Below are 17,459 nucleotides of genomic sequence, written 5' to 3' on the forward strand. Positions count from 1 at the left end.
GCTCCAGGTGCCCAAGCAGAGCCCGTGGCCATCAACCCCATCACCGCACCAGGCATCACGGCAGGGATGGAAGCACGACACCCGTGACACCCATTTGCACATTGCGGTGACTGCAGTCCCAGCCTGTTGGCATGGTCTCAAGCCCTTCAGCCCCCCACACGTAACAAATTCATTTTCCAACGTTTCTGGCAGATAAAAGAGGTCCACGGATCTGCTCAGGCTTTCAGCAAAGAAGATAAATAGAGTGTCATGACTCACTGTCTATTAGGCGCCTTCATTTATCCAAGCGTGCACAGGAGCTTTCATAAAAGGTTGTTTAATTCAGCATGACTGACTACCACTTGCTCTCAGACACCCGATTATTGCCAGGATCCATCTGAAATTTGGAGTCAGGAGGATGCTGGAGTGTGCCAGCCTGCCCTGCGCTGGCACCAGCCCCGCTGGGTCCCTCCTCCATCCCATTTGCAACAAGAGCATCAGCTACCGAGCAAAGGGGAGCCTGAGACCTAAAAAAAAACCCAGTTCAAACATCAGACCTGTAACAACCTGGGCTAAAAAGAGATGCAGCATGCTTCTAGCGCTCCCTCAGGGCTCACAGCACCTCCTTCTTGCAACAGTCCTAGCTATTGCTCCAGAGCATCCTTGCTGGTGCTGCACCACTTCATCTTCCTTCCCAGCCTCCTCTCACTTCGCAAGCACCACCTCTGTCCCCTCTAAACCTGTATCCTAATGTGCAAAGTTCTCCCCCGCTGCTCCTGCAATTTATCATCGACCGAAATTGAAATTTGAACGTGAAATTACTGCTCCAGCCCTCTGCGTGCCATCAGTCATCCACAGCAGTCTGAGAAATCACGTACGGGCAGATACGCAATACACAGACCTTTCTTGCTGCCCCGCTTTATCTCCACCCTGGTGATCCTTCAGGCTGCCATGTAATTCCCACAGCCAGGAAAGCTCTTGTCAACCCAGAGAGCTGCCAGCGTGCATTTGGGCACACTACTGAATAGGAAAATGAATCTGTAACGCAGCTTTTCATTAACAGGGAAAGGTGCTGGAGAAATGCAATAAAGGGAAGGAACAGCACAAGTTGACCAAAGCTGGTCCAGACAAATCAGCCCTCTGGAAATCTCAATTAGATGCATTAAACCCGCACCTCAATCCTCCAGAGCTGCCGGGCTTTACTCTCACAGACACCAACCCTCCCATTCACAGCAATGCCGATGCCATGGTAGCCTGTTCCATGAGGATGAGGAGGATGAGGGCCATGGCAGAGCCTTTGAAGAGGGGTCTGCCAGAGGGTCCCTTACTGCACTCGCTGTGTGAGGGAGGATGCTCAGTCAAGGAGGGAGAACCTGAGGCTGGGAACCATCTAAACCCCATCACTGCATGTTCCTGCCCCAGAAATCACTGCATAAGGCATGGGACCTTGCAGTGAACAGCACCACCAAGGCTGGGTTTGGTCCTTGACTGTGGAGCAAAGTGATAGAGGTGTTTAAAGATTAATTTCTTGGGCAAGAACGATAGCATGATGTTAGATTTAATTACTTGCACCAGGTCCTTTTAAGCAAACTAATTTACACTAACTTCCAAGAGCTCTTTAAAGAGTTCCCAGTAGATCAAGCGCATTGCTGAATCATTTTATGTTGAAATTCTACACATTCAAGTTAATTTAATCACTTCATTTCAGAGGGCTGAGCTGTGTTCGGATCTCTGATCCTTGCCAGGGAACAGCTTCTGATCTGAGTGAGATCAGAACCAGTGAATCTCTGAAGGGGAAAAAAAAATACCACAATCTCATTGCCTGCTTTAAAAGAAATCAATAATTTCTACTAGGAGGTACTTCATCGCAGCTCGGATGACGATTGGGCAGCGAGGGGGCAGCTGGGATGCCAGGGCACTCACTGAGCCTCCTCCAAGCAGCCCCAAAGCCAGGTCGGTACGGTGGGAACTGAGCCGTGGGCTCCACCGAGCTGCCTGATGCCATCACCACGGGGTCCCACCACCATCCTGGCTTGTCAAATCATCCCCTTTCTTTTGCAGATGAGGCTTCTTGGGGCAGGGGAGAGTTAGGAGAAATTATAAGGCAATAACTTACCAAAATCAAGAAGTGCAGGGGCCAGTTGCAGCCCCTGTAATGGTCTAAGCAAAACCCCCAAGAGGGAAGGACAACTCCAGGGGGTATTCTTCACTCTTCCCCACTCCGCACCACAGGGTCTGGTACCCACAGACCCCTCCTTGGCCATACGTACATCCTGAAGGACTCCACCATCAGCCTCTGCCGAGTGGCTTTGGTGGGCTCTGGTGCTGCCAGTGCCATCCTCCGCACCTCTGCCAAGCGCTCTCCCAGCAGATTTACACAGCTGGAAAGGCAGGTAGGATCCACCTTTCTCTCAGCCCCAACTCCTTGAGCTGTGGAGCCACATCTCAACCTCAGGCTACCCCCAAACTTAACGGGGTACCCTGGGGACACGTCACGCATCCCATCTTGGGACTCAGTTCTTCAAGGTCCAAGGGGATTCCCCTCCATGAGGCTGAGCAGCTCTTATCCCAACACCACAACTTACAAACTAAGGGTACCACAGTGACCCCCTTCCACCTGGATCTACCAGCACAGCCTCCAGTGTTAAAGGAATAAATACAGGTGGCACCAGACATCAACCTTTACATCAGATGTTCCTCCAGTGTCAGCACCTTGCAAGCTGATTCCTAGAGAGTTTCCCAAGTTGCATTTGCTGTTCAGCAGCTTCACGCATGCTCTGGAATAAAACCACATCTGGAGGGGCACATCTGGGATTCCCAGCCTTTCCCCACCTCCAGCCGCAGCCCAGGAAAAGGCACCGATCCCTCTGGGCTTGTCACTGTCGTGGCCGGACAGACCAAACACACACTTGGGAACAGGGGCTGCTCACATAGTCTGAAAAATGAAACTAATAAAGAATCAATTTCCCAGGAAAATAAATAAAGTGCTCCTTTGTTCTCAGCTGCTCAGCCCTCAGACTTACAAAATCAATCTCGGCATCCTCTAAAGGGACAGGCGGATTGGATTTTCGCCCGCTCTCCTGGTAAAACCAAACCATCAGGCTGCTTGCAGGAGCACAATCCATCACCCCCCACTCCCCTGTGCCACAGAGGCAGGTGAGTCTCGGAGGGAGGTGTCACACTGGCACCACACACCAGCCAGTCCCTTGATCCACAGAAACAAATTCCAGCAGAACAACAGTGGGGTTTTTTTTGCAAATAAAGCAGATTTCAAACAGTCTATGGGATGGAAACAGACCTGGAGAGGAGCAGCAATGCCACAGCTGGCACAGGGCTTGGGCGTTGGGACCTACAGCAGATTTTGTTCCCACATCCCATCCTTTCCACAAGGCTTTGCTGAGGTCAATTCCCATCCCTGAATCCCTCAGTGATGCCAGCACAGAGGGGTTAGATCCCAACAGCACCCTAAGGTACGCCTCCCACTCCAACAGCCGGTCCACGACCAACGGATGCTCATTAGCCGAGACATAACAAGCACTCAGGAAGAAGAGCAGAAAATTTCACTTCTCCCACTTCAGAGGCACCCGTCTGTTGCGGCAGGGCAGTGCTTAAGGGGAATAAAACACATTTGAACTGAGCCCTGCCAGACAAGCAGGAGATGCTTCCAGCACCAATGAAAGGATCCCAGTCTTTCTTCTACGTGACAGTGCCATCCAGCCTGCTACTAAATTTTTAATTTTCCTATTTTAGGTAGTCCTTAGGGTAAAACTAGAAAAGCAAACCTGAGGCTTGACTCGCAGCGTGATGTTGCGAAAGAGAGGATTCAGCAACAGCCTCAGCTGCAAGACAAGACTCTTAGCTTAGGGTCTGGGTTTTTTTTTCCCTTCAATAAATTCTGATTTATGGATCTGGGATGAATATCTCAGAAATGAAAACTCCTGTCTCTGCAGAGAGTTTAAGTAGAAACAGGCTGGTGACTATAGCCTTCACAGCTCCAGCCTGGCCACTCAGGATGGCTCAGAGGGTTGGGACAGCCCAACCTGCACCGGGATTGCCCTGCAATCACCCCAAGCCCTGCAGCAAAGATATGCCAGTTTTCCAGGGCATTTCCCATCTGCCTCACGCAGCCCTGGCCATCATCATCCTCACCACCAGCCAGGCTCAAGCTCGCTGCAGTCGGTGGGGACAGGGGCAGAGGGGATGCTCTGGTGGGGGCTTCAGTTCCCAACATTTAAAAGATATGCAGAATCTCATCTCCTCGAGGCTGCTCCCTGCTCACATGGAGACGTGGAGCTGGGGGAGGGCAACAAACACCTCTTGAAAATCAAATTTATAAAGAAAAAAAAAAAAAAAAAGAGGGGGATCTGAACTGGTGTTTATGACGGGAAGGAGTTGGGTTCTTTTTTTCTTCTTTTAATCCAAAGCAAATCGATCTCTCTCAGCCTGAGGTGGGAAGACAGGGATGACTCAGCCAGCAGAATGGCACTAAGCATTCCTTCCTCCACTGCGGCACAGGAATTCAGCTGGGAAGGACACACACATACATGAAAAAAAAAAAAGACAACTTTTCTTAAAGTTTCCCCCAGTGTTTCAATAGAAGGTTATTTTAAACAGCCTTTATCTTCCTTTTCATGGAAAAGCCCTTAGCACTAAGCTTCCCAAACAACTGCTCCCAGCTGACAGTAATCCTGTGGCTTCCAGCTGAAGGTATTCCCCACCATGAGCGGGACCTGATGCCTACAGCACATGGAGATCCCGTGCTGGGACCAGTCCTGCTCTCTCTAAACACCAGCACCAAACCAACAAAATGCATGCAGAAAGGAATTAGTGTTTCACAGGGCACTTGCACCCAGCAGCGATGCACCCTCCCAGGCACGGCCGATTCCCCAAGCCCAGCGTGACCGTGACTCCGAGCAGGCTGAGGTCTCCTCTGAAGCTAATAAAATACTAAAAGTCAAGTGTTTCAGCCACTATGCCGCACTCTGGGAAAGCTGCTGGGGGCCACCAGGAAAAGGATGTGCAACTTCAAAAAAAACAAATGTCATTCCACAAACCGTATCTGGCTGGGATGGGACACCAGGGGACAAAACCCCGTTGTGCACTGGAGAGAGACTCCTGGGTGGAAAGAAATATTTTGCTGATTATTTTTAAACCTGAGCATCACTTGTGGGTGCTGTAAACTGCCGTTGCCTGCTTGCACCCTTTGGCCGGAGCCCCTCACACAAAGAGGGGAGCCTCCCACTGGCATAAATAAGCACCATTTCAATTACACGCAATTGGGAATTCAGCGCTATTTCCTACTGACTTTAAGGCTGTTCACACCATCTGCTGTCACAGATACATCTCGGGGCTTCGAAGAGGATCAGTCTTAGCCTCGCTTCCTCTCTCCAGATGCCCTGAAGGCCAGCGTTATCGCTGAGCAGCACATGCTACAGAGGGTATCACCTGCTCAGCTCGCACCCAGAAGGGCAAAACCAGGGCTCCAGGCGAGGACTCTGCTCCTATATAGAGACATCCAAATGACAATGACTACGCCACAGCTTTAGGACTTGCAGATAGCAATTCAAAAAATACAGAGACTTAGTTTGAGCTTACAACAAATACCGATGAGAAACCACTAAGTCTTCAAAGAGGAAAAAAAAGAGAAGGCTTTTTTTCTGCAGAGTTGGCGAGAAGCTGAGTGCCAAACCCCGCTGCCTCCTCGGTCCCTGCAGCGGCTGCAATGCCTTCACAGCCAGCAGAGGCTTTTGCCCCCAGCCCAGTCCCAGCGAGGGCAATGTGATGGGGAGCGTGTTCTCATCACACCTCCCTCGCAGATAGCTGTCAGGCTCCTGCTCAGGGTTCTGGGGCTGTTCCAGTCCCACGAGCATTCCTGCTTCCACAACCAACTAGAAAATAAGGGAGAAAACGTCCAATTTGAGTTCCCCGCTCTGAGGCTGCAGCTATTCTACATCCGAATCCGGATGAAGCAACTCGGTGCAGCCTCCAAAGTAGAGCTGAGCCTTGAAGACAGCACCGCTTCCCTGGATCCTGCTTGAACCAGGAACAGCCTGGAGGTGTTCAAGGCCAGGTTGGATGGACCTTGGGCAGCCTGATCTAGCGGGACGTGTCCCTGCCCATCACAGGGGGTTGGAACTGAACGATCTTTAAGGTCCCTTCCAACACAAACCACTCTGTGATTCTATTTCTGTGCCGAGCAGCAAGGTAACAAAAACACAAGCACGAGCCCAACAATAAGCCTCCCAGCCAGGCTGAATGCTGTTTGCCCCCCATACAGGGAGGAAATAAAGCCTTCATTTACCCCAGCCCACTGAGCAGGACATTATGTGACAGACAGGCTGTCTAAACAGCTAATCCACCACACAGGCTCAGCTTGAAACTAAAAGCCATTTCAGCCCAGTGGTGCCTATGTGAAAAACAGAAAGACAATCTCTAATTGGGGTTATTTATCCAGCAGCTCTCCTGGCAGCCGTACAACTCAGAATCACTGGCACACAGACCTGCCCCAGCCTGGGTGAGGGTCTCCCACCCAGCCCTGCATCCCCCTGCCTGCATCCCAGCCACAAAGCACAGTTTCAGCCGGGTCCCCTGGGCATTGCTGAATGGCTTTGGGATGCAGCAGGCAGACTGGAGGCAGGGAAGGCAAAAGCAGCTGCTTCAAAGCTATTCTCCCTTTCAAGGAAACAGGCAGATGAAGGAGGGGGATGCTCTGCTGTTAGGGTTTCCTTCTTGGGAATGGCACCAGCAGGAGCTCCCTTCTCTTCAGATGCTGAAAAACTCAAATTAAATAGAGCTGTTACAAAAGTCCAGGCGCTGACAAAGCCTCAATCACAGTCTCTGTCTCACAAGGCAGCAGGGTCTCGATGCGATGCAGGAGCGCAGCACTCATTACTTCTGCTCCTTGCAGAGCTTTCACCTTCAAATATGTAAAAATTTCCCTGTAGCTTCGCGATGTCTCCTGCTTGAAGCCTGGGCAACATCACTCCAGCTGGCCTGGCCCTGGAATTCTAGCACTGTTCCCCAGGGAGCAGTTTGAATCCATTGGCACCCCAGTAACAGAAGTGAAGGACTCGCTCCTGGTGCCCCTGGAACACGGAAGGCAGCACAGAGCAGGGACTGGGATGTACTGGGGGGCAGAATGCAGGCTGGGTTCGTTCAGGAAGAGGCCACCAACCCCTGCACAGCCACGAGTGGGTGCACACCCACCACGCTGGGCATCATCTCCTTTCCCAGAGCAGAGAGAATCCAACTGCTGAAAAGCAGCCAGCGATTCCCATGGTGAAAATCAGGCTATTTGCCATTTCACACAGCAGGGTATCCCTCCCGCCCAGCTGCCTTCTCAGGAGCCTGTCGGAATGTGTGTGCAGTGAAAATAACACTGAAAATATCAATACTGATGAAGTCAGCCCAATGGCACTAAAGACCAACGTGGAGGATGCGATGTCTCTGCCGCAGCAGCTCCCTGTTCTGCACAACCTGGAAAACAGCAGAGGTTTCTGCAAAACATTATTACTCCAGCGCTTCAGATGACCAACACGTCTCTAAACATCTCTGTCCAAGGAGCAGCTCCATTCCGTGGCACCTACCACCAGCTCCGCACTGGTTTAAAGAGCAATTATGGTGTAAACCCACCAGCCCCACTGATTTAAAGAGCAATTAGAGTGTAAACGTGTCTTTTATCCCAGCAATCAATACTCATATCTATGAAAGCTTCCTGGCAGGGGGGGAGGAAATAAAATTGATTTTTAGTGAAAAGGCATATTCCATCATCCTGTGCCATATACCACATGGAAAAGGATAACAGAGAGGCCTGGACATGAACAACTGTCTCAGGACACGGTAAACTGAAATGAAAATGTGTTGAAATTGAAATCAGATGGAAAATAAATGACCAGAACAAATCACATCAGTACCAGTCATTGGAGAAAAAGAACCCACCACCTTCAGTAGGAAAATGGTTCCTGACCCTCTGCTCCAGCACCTGCTTGGTGACCAGCTTCAATGTAAACTGGAGCCAAACTGGTGGACAAGAGCAAAATCCACAAGGCAGAGCCTTCTGGGGTGGCAGCGGTGCAGGAGATCTCGCCAAGAGCTCCCAAATCACAAACAAGATCAAAGTCTTGATTATCCATCTTTCAGGGGCACAGGCTCAGCTCCACAAAGGCATTTGAGCACTCCAACACCCACCAGCCGCAGCTGGGACACGGGGTGCCAGCCCACTGGTGAGTGCTGCCAAACTTCTTGCCATCTCTCAGCAGCTCTCGGGAACCATTTGCACAGCCTTGCAAAGACAAGAGGCCCTGCACAAGCGCTTCATGCTTTTTAGGCAATAAAAATGCAGTTCGTGGCGTTCCCCCGCAGCCCTCTGGGTGCTCAGAGATCAGCTGCGGTTCTGCTGAGGCGGTTTGTGCTTGCTCAGAGCTGACTCAAAGCAGAAATAGAGCCAGGATGCTCTCATTAGATCCCAACCGCCACCACCCATCAAGCACAGGCAAGGATTAAAAATCCCAAAGCAGCGCAGGCTTTCACCTAAACAGATCTCCTGATGGGCACGTCACCGAGAAGAGAATGGGTTGTTCTCAGAGAAAAGAAGAGCTCACTTTGACAGGGTTCTGGGCCATCTCTTTTTAACTATATATTACCAAAAAGGTTGGATCAGATGATCCTCGAGGTCCTTCCCAACCTCGCATTCTGTAATATATGGATACAAACTGCTCTGCACAGATGCACTGAGGCTGGGGATCACTTCAGTGCCCTCCCCTAACTCCAAGGATTGCTCCAATTCCTGGCCCATCCATTGCAAACCCCATTACACGCAACTTTGTGCGCTTGAAGCCAAGGTCAATCCCCAACGACACAGCTGGGCTATGGGTTTTTATACACTTTGTTATCCTTAAAATGTTTGTTTAGTTTGAATGTGGGGAATAATCCATTTTTTTGATGCTGTTTATTCCCTTTCCTCCCAAGGAACGATGATGACATTCCCACACTTCACGGTACATGCCCTGGCATCCCTCCTCAGCTAATATTGCTGCCATAATGCAGAGCTACTGCAAGAGTGTTTTCATTTCACTCCTCCAAAGCATCCTTAGGGTGACTAAAAGTTATTCCCATCCCCATTCAACTAAAGAACCATAGCTAGAAAATAAATGAATTACTATGCTTACTGAATGAAGCCAAAACAACATCCACTTCAGAGGCAATGACACTGATTGTTAGTTCAGTTTAATAAACCTTGAAATTTATGGGTTTCCTGAATGCAGCTGCAGTGGAGTCATGTTTCTCCCAAGCTTCACTTGTGCTAATTCCTTCTAGCCTAGAACTGAGCTGAGACAGGATTTCAACCCTCCAGCCAGCTCCGGAGCTGCGGGACAACCACGCTGGGAAGACACGGGTTTGATACAATGCAGGAGGAACGGTTTTAAGCTGAAAGAGGGGAGATTTAGATGAGATCTTAGGAGGAATTTCTTTACTCTGATGGTGGTGAGACCTTAGCACAGGTTGCCCAGAGCAGTGGTGGCTGCCCCAGCCCTGGAGGTGTTCAAGGCCAGGTTGGATGGGGCTTGGAGCAACCTGATCCAGTGGGAGGTGTCCCTGCCCATGGCAGGGAGGTGGAACTGGATGGTCTTTAAGGTCCCTTCCAACCCAAACCATTCTATGATTCTTTTCCAGATCCCCATGAATTTGGGGCCTTCCTACCCACACAATCGATGATTCCTTGTTCCTCAGGGGGACATTTTGATGCTTATTATCTTGCTGAGCCAGGAGAGTTATTACTAGAGGACTAATTACAGCAGCAGTGCCTGCCCCTGCACACACACTTGCTCACACGTCTGATCTCTGCAGCATTGCCACCACCCAGCACCACGCAGAAGCCATCAGAGCTGCCTCCACCGACAGGCTGAGGATGGAAATGAGCTTCTGAGTAACCTATTTTATACAGCTGCAGAATTAAAAAGACTCAACAGATTGTCAGGTGTAGCCAGGAAATTAAAGCTCCTTGATAATATTGCACAGAGTTAACGAGGCTCAATTTGGGAAATTACTCCTCTGATTAATGGCCATAAGCACCACAGAAAGCCTCTCTGCAGGTTCCACGCTTGCCGATAGACCCGATTTCAGAGCGTGGGTCCTAACCAGCATGTCACTCAACAGACTTTAATAAGCCTTGAGGATTAACAAATAACCCTGAAACACAATGAGGGCAGAGAGGAGCAGCAAGCACACGTAGCACGATACCGCCTGCATCCCCAGCACCTGCAGTCCCCGTGGGCTGCGTGTGCAGGTCACCGTGCCAGCTGAGAAGGTCTCTGAAGGAGCTGCCCTTCCTGCACCACCACACGCAGTTGGCATGAAGGCACCACTTGCTCATCTGCCACCAAGCACTTCAGATGAGGAATTCTGCCACATTTACAGACCTTCCCAGCCCTCATTACTTGCTAACTTCATTTTTAGAGTCAAAGACACGGCTAGATCCTACAGCAAACCACCACAGAGCAGGAATGCCACGTCCTCGTGCTGATAAATCAGTGCCCGTGCTGACAAAGGCAGAATAAGTGGCTTAAGGGAAGAGCCACTTCAAAGACAAAAGCCCTTTCAGTTCTCAGGTAGCGTCTGTCCCTTCAGTGCTCGTGCACAGCATAAGGCATTGTTGCACAGCAACATCCTCCATCCTCCACGGCAGTACCTGCAGGGCACAACTCAATCCTCCAGTGATGCCACCAGCATTGGTGTATACCAAATCCCTAACAAGATAATTCTGTGCCTCTTCCACCGGCACCAAAAAGCTCAAATGCCACCTGCAGGTCCCACTGAAGAGCCCCCGTGTTGAACCAGAGATGCTGGAAATAAGGCTATAGCTCTCTTGCAACTCTGTTAGTTGAACATAATTAAACAGAGAAGCCTGTAGCTAAGCTAAGTCCTTCTGGCCACATTTCATTTAGGAGGACACTGGATAACGCTCAGGAAAGATGGACACATTAACAAGAAGCCATGAGAGACGATACTTGCAAAACCAGCAGGAAACAGTACAAGATGCCAAGAGCATATTTCGCAGGAACAGATGTCATCTGCAGACAGGGACGCTGTTTCCTCTCGGCACAGCGCTTCTCCTTGTCCAAGCAGACATGAAAGCAGCAAGTGTGGAGGCACCTCCTGCCTTCACAGGCAGATACAGCAGCTGCCTGCACTCACCAGTGGCTCTCACGCTCATTATAGCGCTGTTCAACTGAGAATGCATTAAAGGACAAAGCAACCAAATGCTTTGCCAGGCTTATCCTGAGGAGCCATTCCTCAAGTGTCCTCAACCTCTGATGGCCTTCCAAATCAAGGCTTCTCCTCCCCTTCGAAAGGTCTGACAACCTTCCTTCTCCAAATCAAGGCTTCTCCTCTTTGAAAGGTCTGACAACTTTCCAACTCAAGACTTCTCCTCCTCTTCAAAGTGCAGCTGAACTCTTTAAAGACCTACCACTAACTCAAGAGTATCTTGGAAAAAAAAAAAACACCAAAAAACAACAAAACCACACACCCAAGCAATTTGGAAGTCATTTTGCCAGTGCTGCTGCAGCCTGGTTCTCCTCCTCCACCCTCTTAGTAATTTAAGCACCACGATGTGGGAAAACAAGCTGTGCTCCCCCAGCAAGGTGGAAATGAGCAACAGTGAACAGATGGGATATGCAACACAAAGATCCCCATCTGGAGAGCCCAGAGAGATGGAGAAGGGCAGTCCTGGCACAGCACAGGTCACCCAGAGCCAAGGCTCTCTCCCAGTAGGCAACAGGTTGATATTTCTTTAGGGATCAGGCTGTTTGGAGCTGGAAATCCTAATGACTTCACCCGGAACAACCTGATGAACTGGGTGGTTTACTTACTGCAGGCTTTGATAAGTGTAGGAGTGCAGAACAGGGTCCTCTGTAAATACATCCAAAACATTTTTACCCACATATCGCAAAGCAGAACCAAAGACGTTTACACCAAGTGACAACGCCAACGAAGAGCAAAGGAGAACAAAACACTAGGTCTCATTTAGCCCCATCAAGTCAAAATTCCTAATACAAGGAGCAAGAATGCCACCAGAATAACGGGGGTACAGACCTACATGTGAAGAAGGCTTTACATCAGCGTATAAGGGATTAGATGCCCCAATTTTATTTACGCTTTGAAGCTCTGCGTATATAAATTCACACTTAGTCATGACTATTACAAACAACCACAGAACCCAGCCTGACAAGGATGGTCAATAAACATTTGAAACGCTCCAGAAAGAGGCCTTAGGATGTTTCTAAATCAATAGAGACATTGCCAGAGGTGTTCATCGTCGAGGCTGGCTATTAAAACTCGAAATGAATTGATGCCTTTTGAAAGTAGCAGTTTTCCAGACCAAGCACGGTGTGAACATGTCAACATTACTACAAATACAGTTGGAGCCATCTAAAAGTGGTGAACATCCCATTTTGCGGAAGGAGCCCCACGTTATATAAGTCGCAATGACTTAATGAACCTTCCAGATGCACACGCGAGGCTCTGTCTGAATATTACCACAATGAATCACAATGGGTTTCATGGCTGGAGAGGCTTTATACATCATCCCTCCTTCACAGCTTATGCTTCTGTTTAGGGAGGGAGGGAAAAATGAGAAAATTTATAGGGCAAGCATCAGCAAAACACTCGTTTTCTTATGATAGGAACTGGCATTTCTGTGGAGCAGCTTTCCCCTTGGTCCTGGGGGACAGTCACAGGTCAGGGCAGCCTGAAAAGCTGGGACAAGGCTGGATTTTCTGAAACCCAGCTGGTAGACCAGCAGTAACAGGACAAAAAGTGAATTTTCTGGCTGCAAGGACACAACCAGCGACAGACTCAAACCATACCCATACGCTGCCTGAAGCATCAGTACCAACTCCATAACTCACCTCACATCTTCTTTTTGTACTGTTCCCAAAGGGTTTTTTTCTCCTCATCTCCCCAGCTCCCCTTGTCCCATTCATCAGAAGTTTACTATTTCATTATTGGAGGTGTTCAAGGCCAGGTTGGATGGTGCCTTGAGCAACCTGATCCAGTGGGAGGTGTCCCTGCCCATGGCAGGGGGTGGAATGGGATGGGCTTTAAGGTCCCTCCCAACTCAACCCATTCCATGATTACAGGACTTCAACTGCCTGAGCACAGATGAAAGAGATGCTACGTGAGCATGGACTGTTTCCTCTCATGTGCGGTGCACTCCAGCAGCCCTGGTACACAATAGCTTCCCTTTGGAGGGGAAAAATAAAGCAAAGCTGGAAAAAAACATGACAGCCTCAGAAAGGAAGTAGAAAATTGGAGCAGAGGCTGGGTGATGCTGCCGAAACAGGACCAGCTGGTGTCAGGGCAGCGCAGCATGAGGGACCCAAGCCAGGTCTGGTGCTGGCGGTGCCACCAGCCCACCCACCTCCCCTGCCAAAACACTGCCTAAGCCTCTCCAAATGGTTTGAGGTAGCAGCTCAAATTTAAGGCAAAAAAAAAAAAAAAGAAGTACAAATTCTATGTAATGAGGTTTCTCTACAGTGCCCCCAAACCTCAGGGCTCATTTAAGTAACAAGTTTAATGAAATTTCATTTCTTAAGCACAGTATTTCGAACACCAGTACCTTTTTCCAATTACTAAACCCATCTGGATTTCCTTACTGAACATCTACACAGAAACACCACGGTACCTAAATCACGCCCCATCAAAAGTCAATTAGGTCATTAAAACAAAACCTGATTCACTTCAATAATACTAGTGGCGTAAGAGCATAGACAGCGTGATGCCAGAAGCACATCGCATCCCCTCAGCACAGATATCCATGAGTTTGGGATAGACAACGTGCGAGCAGAGATGCTACTGGTTAGCCAAGTACTTCAGCAGACATTTATTTGTGGTTTGGGTCAGCAGCCAGCTCAGAGACTTCTACTCTTAACTTCTATTCCAGGATGGGAGCTGTGGCCACCACTCAGGATGCTCCCAGCTCCAACATATTTGGTCTTTCGCTCTGGGTGCTTCACAGCCACATTGCTGTGAACTCCTCTGCCTCGGTGCAGCTACAAAGCATGTCCTTGGACACAGAAGATCTCCCATCTACAACAGGATAGTGAGGATGGTAAAGAGAGAGAAAAGGAGTCTTCTGGGGAACGTTGTTGCTCTCCCACTCTGCTCTGTAATCTGATTTGGAGCGACGTGAATCATTCGACACCAGGATATGATAAAGAATCAACATGCCTCGCTGTTAAATATACAGTTTGTAGGAGCATGAGTCACAGCTCAGGTTTCAAGGTGCGATGCTGAATGTAAATCCTTTCTGAGAACTACCCAAGAACACCATGCACGTAGCTACCATCTAAGGGGTGAAACCTGGCCTCACAGCCCTGCAGCCTGTGGTGACCCCATCGAAACTATTTCTCCTGGCTTTAATGTCTGCAAACTCAAGTAGGATGAGCTGCCCCGAGCCCTGGGATTGCAGGGGGAGGTTTTAGGGACCAGGTCAACCCACTACCTGTCCAGTCCCTACCGAGCACCAGAGGGGGCTTCACCTATATCCAGAGGAACAATCAAACCCTCCTCAGGTTTATCCCAACCTGTTCTGAGGGAGACAGAGAAATACAGATGACGTCCCTTGCCTACCCAGATATATTAAAGACGAGGCTGGGTTCTCTTTCATTTGTAGTAATTAAAGCCTAGTGATTATCCCACTCATCAAATACTGAGTCTAGACACAGGCTTTTCCCTGCAATTCATACCAGATCCGCCCATACTCCATTTCACATCGAAACACATGCCTTACTTCACGCATCCACAAGGCAGCCAGCATCCAGCAACTCCCATAACAATCTTGCTTTGATTTAGTGTCAATGCCAGTGACCGCATAGCAGCAGCGGGTTGGAGAGGAGCTGGAGGACGAGAGGAGGGATGCAAAGGGAGAGAGCGGTCTCCCAGCCCTGTCCGGGTGGTATCGTGCTTCTTCACTCCCTACAGGCAACTTGCAAGTGATGGGAAACTAATGGAAGAAAGAGGCACCCAAAAACACTGCTGACCATGGGAAAAAGTGGAATGAGAGTTTCTTTCTCCCAGCAGAGTAGATAAAGGATAGGTCCAACTATTGCACTTCCTCTGTCTCTCTTTCTATAGGTCTAAAAGAAACCTTTTCACTTGCTTCATGCACCTACAAGGAGCCCATCACCTCAGTGTGACCGTAGAGTCGGTTCTCTTATGCAGCTACGTTAAAATACGCGTTTCACTTCTCTAACGGCAAAGACCTCAGATATACAGGGCACCGCAGAGCTATATCCTTACACATTCTCCAAACACCTCCATACCAGCTCCTCATCACCAGCCCCAGGCAGTAAAGACAACTGCAAAACAAGGCAGCAGCCGGCTCTGGGATTTGTTTTTCAAGTTTAGAGCTTTCGTGATTTTAAAAGATGTAAATATGAAGGAAGACTCAATGACTCAACAGTGATTAAGTCTGAAATATTCCAGTTAGTAACTATTAGACTTTGAAAATCCCCATTACATTCCCAGAGCATTCCCCAGAACGCAGCCAAGCAGAACCCAGAGCTGGCAAAAAGCTGCTTTCTTGGAAGGCTTGAGGTATCTTGTGAAAATACCGAGTTCATTTCAGTTAGCAAAACACAGAGTAGAAAAGACAATAAAAGAATTAATGTATTGTAGGCTCTTAATACTGTTTTCCCAGAGAGAGGAATGACAGTGAAGTCTAATAGAAATTTTCTATTCTCAGAGCCACTTGCACTGTTACTACTTGCAACTAAGAGAATATGAAAACATAAACCTCCAACAGCTTAAGTTTCCAAAAATTGCAGGGCTGTCCACTTTTTTTTTTTTTAAAGAATAAAAATTAAACTGCACCTGGGAAGGAAAGGTTCCACAAGGACACCTCCCACTGGATCAGGGGCTCCAAGTCCCATCCAACCTGGCCTTGAACACCTCCAGGACGGGGAAGCCACTGCTCTGGGCAACTTGAGCCAGCGCCTCCCACCCTCACAGTGAAGAATTTCTTCCTAAGATCTCATCTCAAATCTCCCCTCTTTCAGGTTAAAACCATTACCTCTCATCCTATCACTACACTCCTTGACAAAGAACCATCCAGGACCCAAAGCCCATTGAGTCTAGCATTAAACTTCCTTCCATCCCTTCGGAAAAATCTAAGTTGGTATTTCAAGCTCTGAAAAATCCTGTGGATTTGAAATACTTCACAAAACATGCAATTAAGCAATGTGGTTAAATAACAGAGACTGATTTTAAAGGGTAGCACTATCCTTTGCAAAAAGAAGGATAATTTCTTCATCTCAGTCTGCTCCTGATTACACTCCAGATACTGGAAGCTGCTATTTCAGTTTCTCTCCAACCAAGAAAAAGTAGAGAAGCAATAATATTAGTTCACTAAATTACACTTTCTTTGTCTACTGAAAAGCTGCTGTTCAGAGGAAAAGAAAATTGTACCGCCTCAGAGGACGCATCACCACGCAGGCGGGTGTAAGGGTGGCTACCACCCATCCCATACACACACCCTGGATCTGGGGAAGCCCGATGAGGTCCTATCACCTTGACTAAGAAGTTCCTTCTTTAAAATCTAAGTAGGAAACTGCCAACGAGACATTTTATTCCATGCTTTGGCAGCTACAATTCTAGTAACCTCCAAAATAAGGAGTGACAGCATGACTGCCAGGCCTGGTCTATAATTAGGGAGGGCCATAGAGGGTCAGTGTCACCGGGCACCTTCAACGTGGCATAACTTGGCAAGGGCAGGGCTAGCACTCACTGTGTCCATGCTGAAAATAAACTTATCTCAAGCTAAGCTGATGATTTCATTTCCCTGGTGAAAGAGATATCTAATTATCAATAATTCATAGGCACAGACAGACATGCAAGTGGTTTTGAGAACTGAAGTAGAAACAGAAGAAATGATTCTAAGAGGAAGAGTCAGCAGAAACATAGATCCAGAGAGGGGAGAGAGGTGCATTTTGCATGCACACATCAAAACCAATCCAATTTCAATCACATACATGACAGCCTAGGTGCCAGTTTAAGGGGGATATTTTCCCCGTATGCTCTGCAGTTGGTATATGACAGGATGCTTGCCTGGATGGAGCCCAGCTCTACCTATCCGGATGGACAACTCGCTCTCGTAGTCCAGGTGATGGGCCGGTTCATGCTCATATTTCTCTTTCACCGCTCGTTGGTCGCAGGTCAAGGCAAACACTGCATGGGGAGGTCCGCTGAAACCCTGCAAGGCAAGAGAGAAATTAAGACTTTCCCTCCAACTCCCCTTTCAAACCTTCTCCCAGCTGCATCCTCAGGGACTGTTCTGGCATCTGTGTGGTTGAGAAGCCAATCAGGGCATGTGTCACATCAGCTTCTCACAGCTGCATGGAGATGTGTCTTTTGGGTTCTCTTCTCTCTCTCTTTCTCCAGACTGCCTCGTTGTTCAGATTTAAATATGCAATTTTCCAGCA

The 17,459-nt window shown here is 48.7% G+C and overlaps 1 protein-coding gene across 3 annotated transcripts in view; it reads right to left on the reverse strand.

The window, feature by feature from the left end:
• The window catches only part of SLC39A11 (solute carrier family 39 member 11), a 100,230-nt gene that overhangs the window by 54,647 nt on the left and 28,124 nt on the right, over window positions 1-17,459 (reverse strand). For 2 of the 3 annotated variants that reach the window (XM_054083660.1, XM_054083661.1), the window contains exon 5: window positions 17,086-17,230. In XM_054083660.1, coding sequence (XP_053939635.1) covers window positions 17,086-17,230 — 145 coding nt within the window. The remainder of the gene's footprint in view (window positions 1-17,085; window positions 17,231-17,459) is intronic. The other variant, XM_054083662.1, reaches the window with a different exon arrangement.

This window comes from Cuculus canorus, chromosome 18 (assembly GCF_017976375.1).
Source record: "Cuculus canorus isolate bCucCan1 chromosome 18, bCucCan1.pri, whole genome shotgun sequence".
Lineage (NCBI taxonomy): Eukaryota > Metazoa > Chordata > Aves > Cuculiformes > Cuculidae > Cuculus > Cuculus canorus.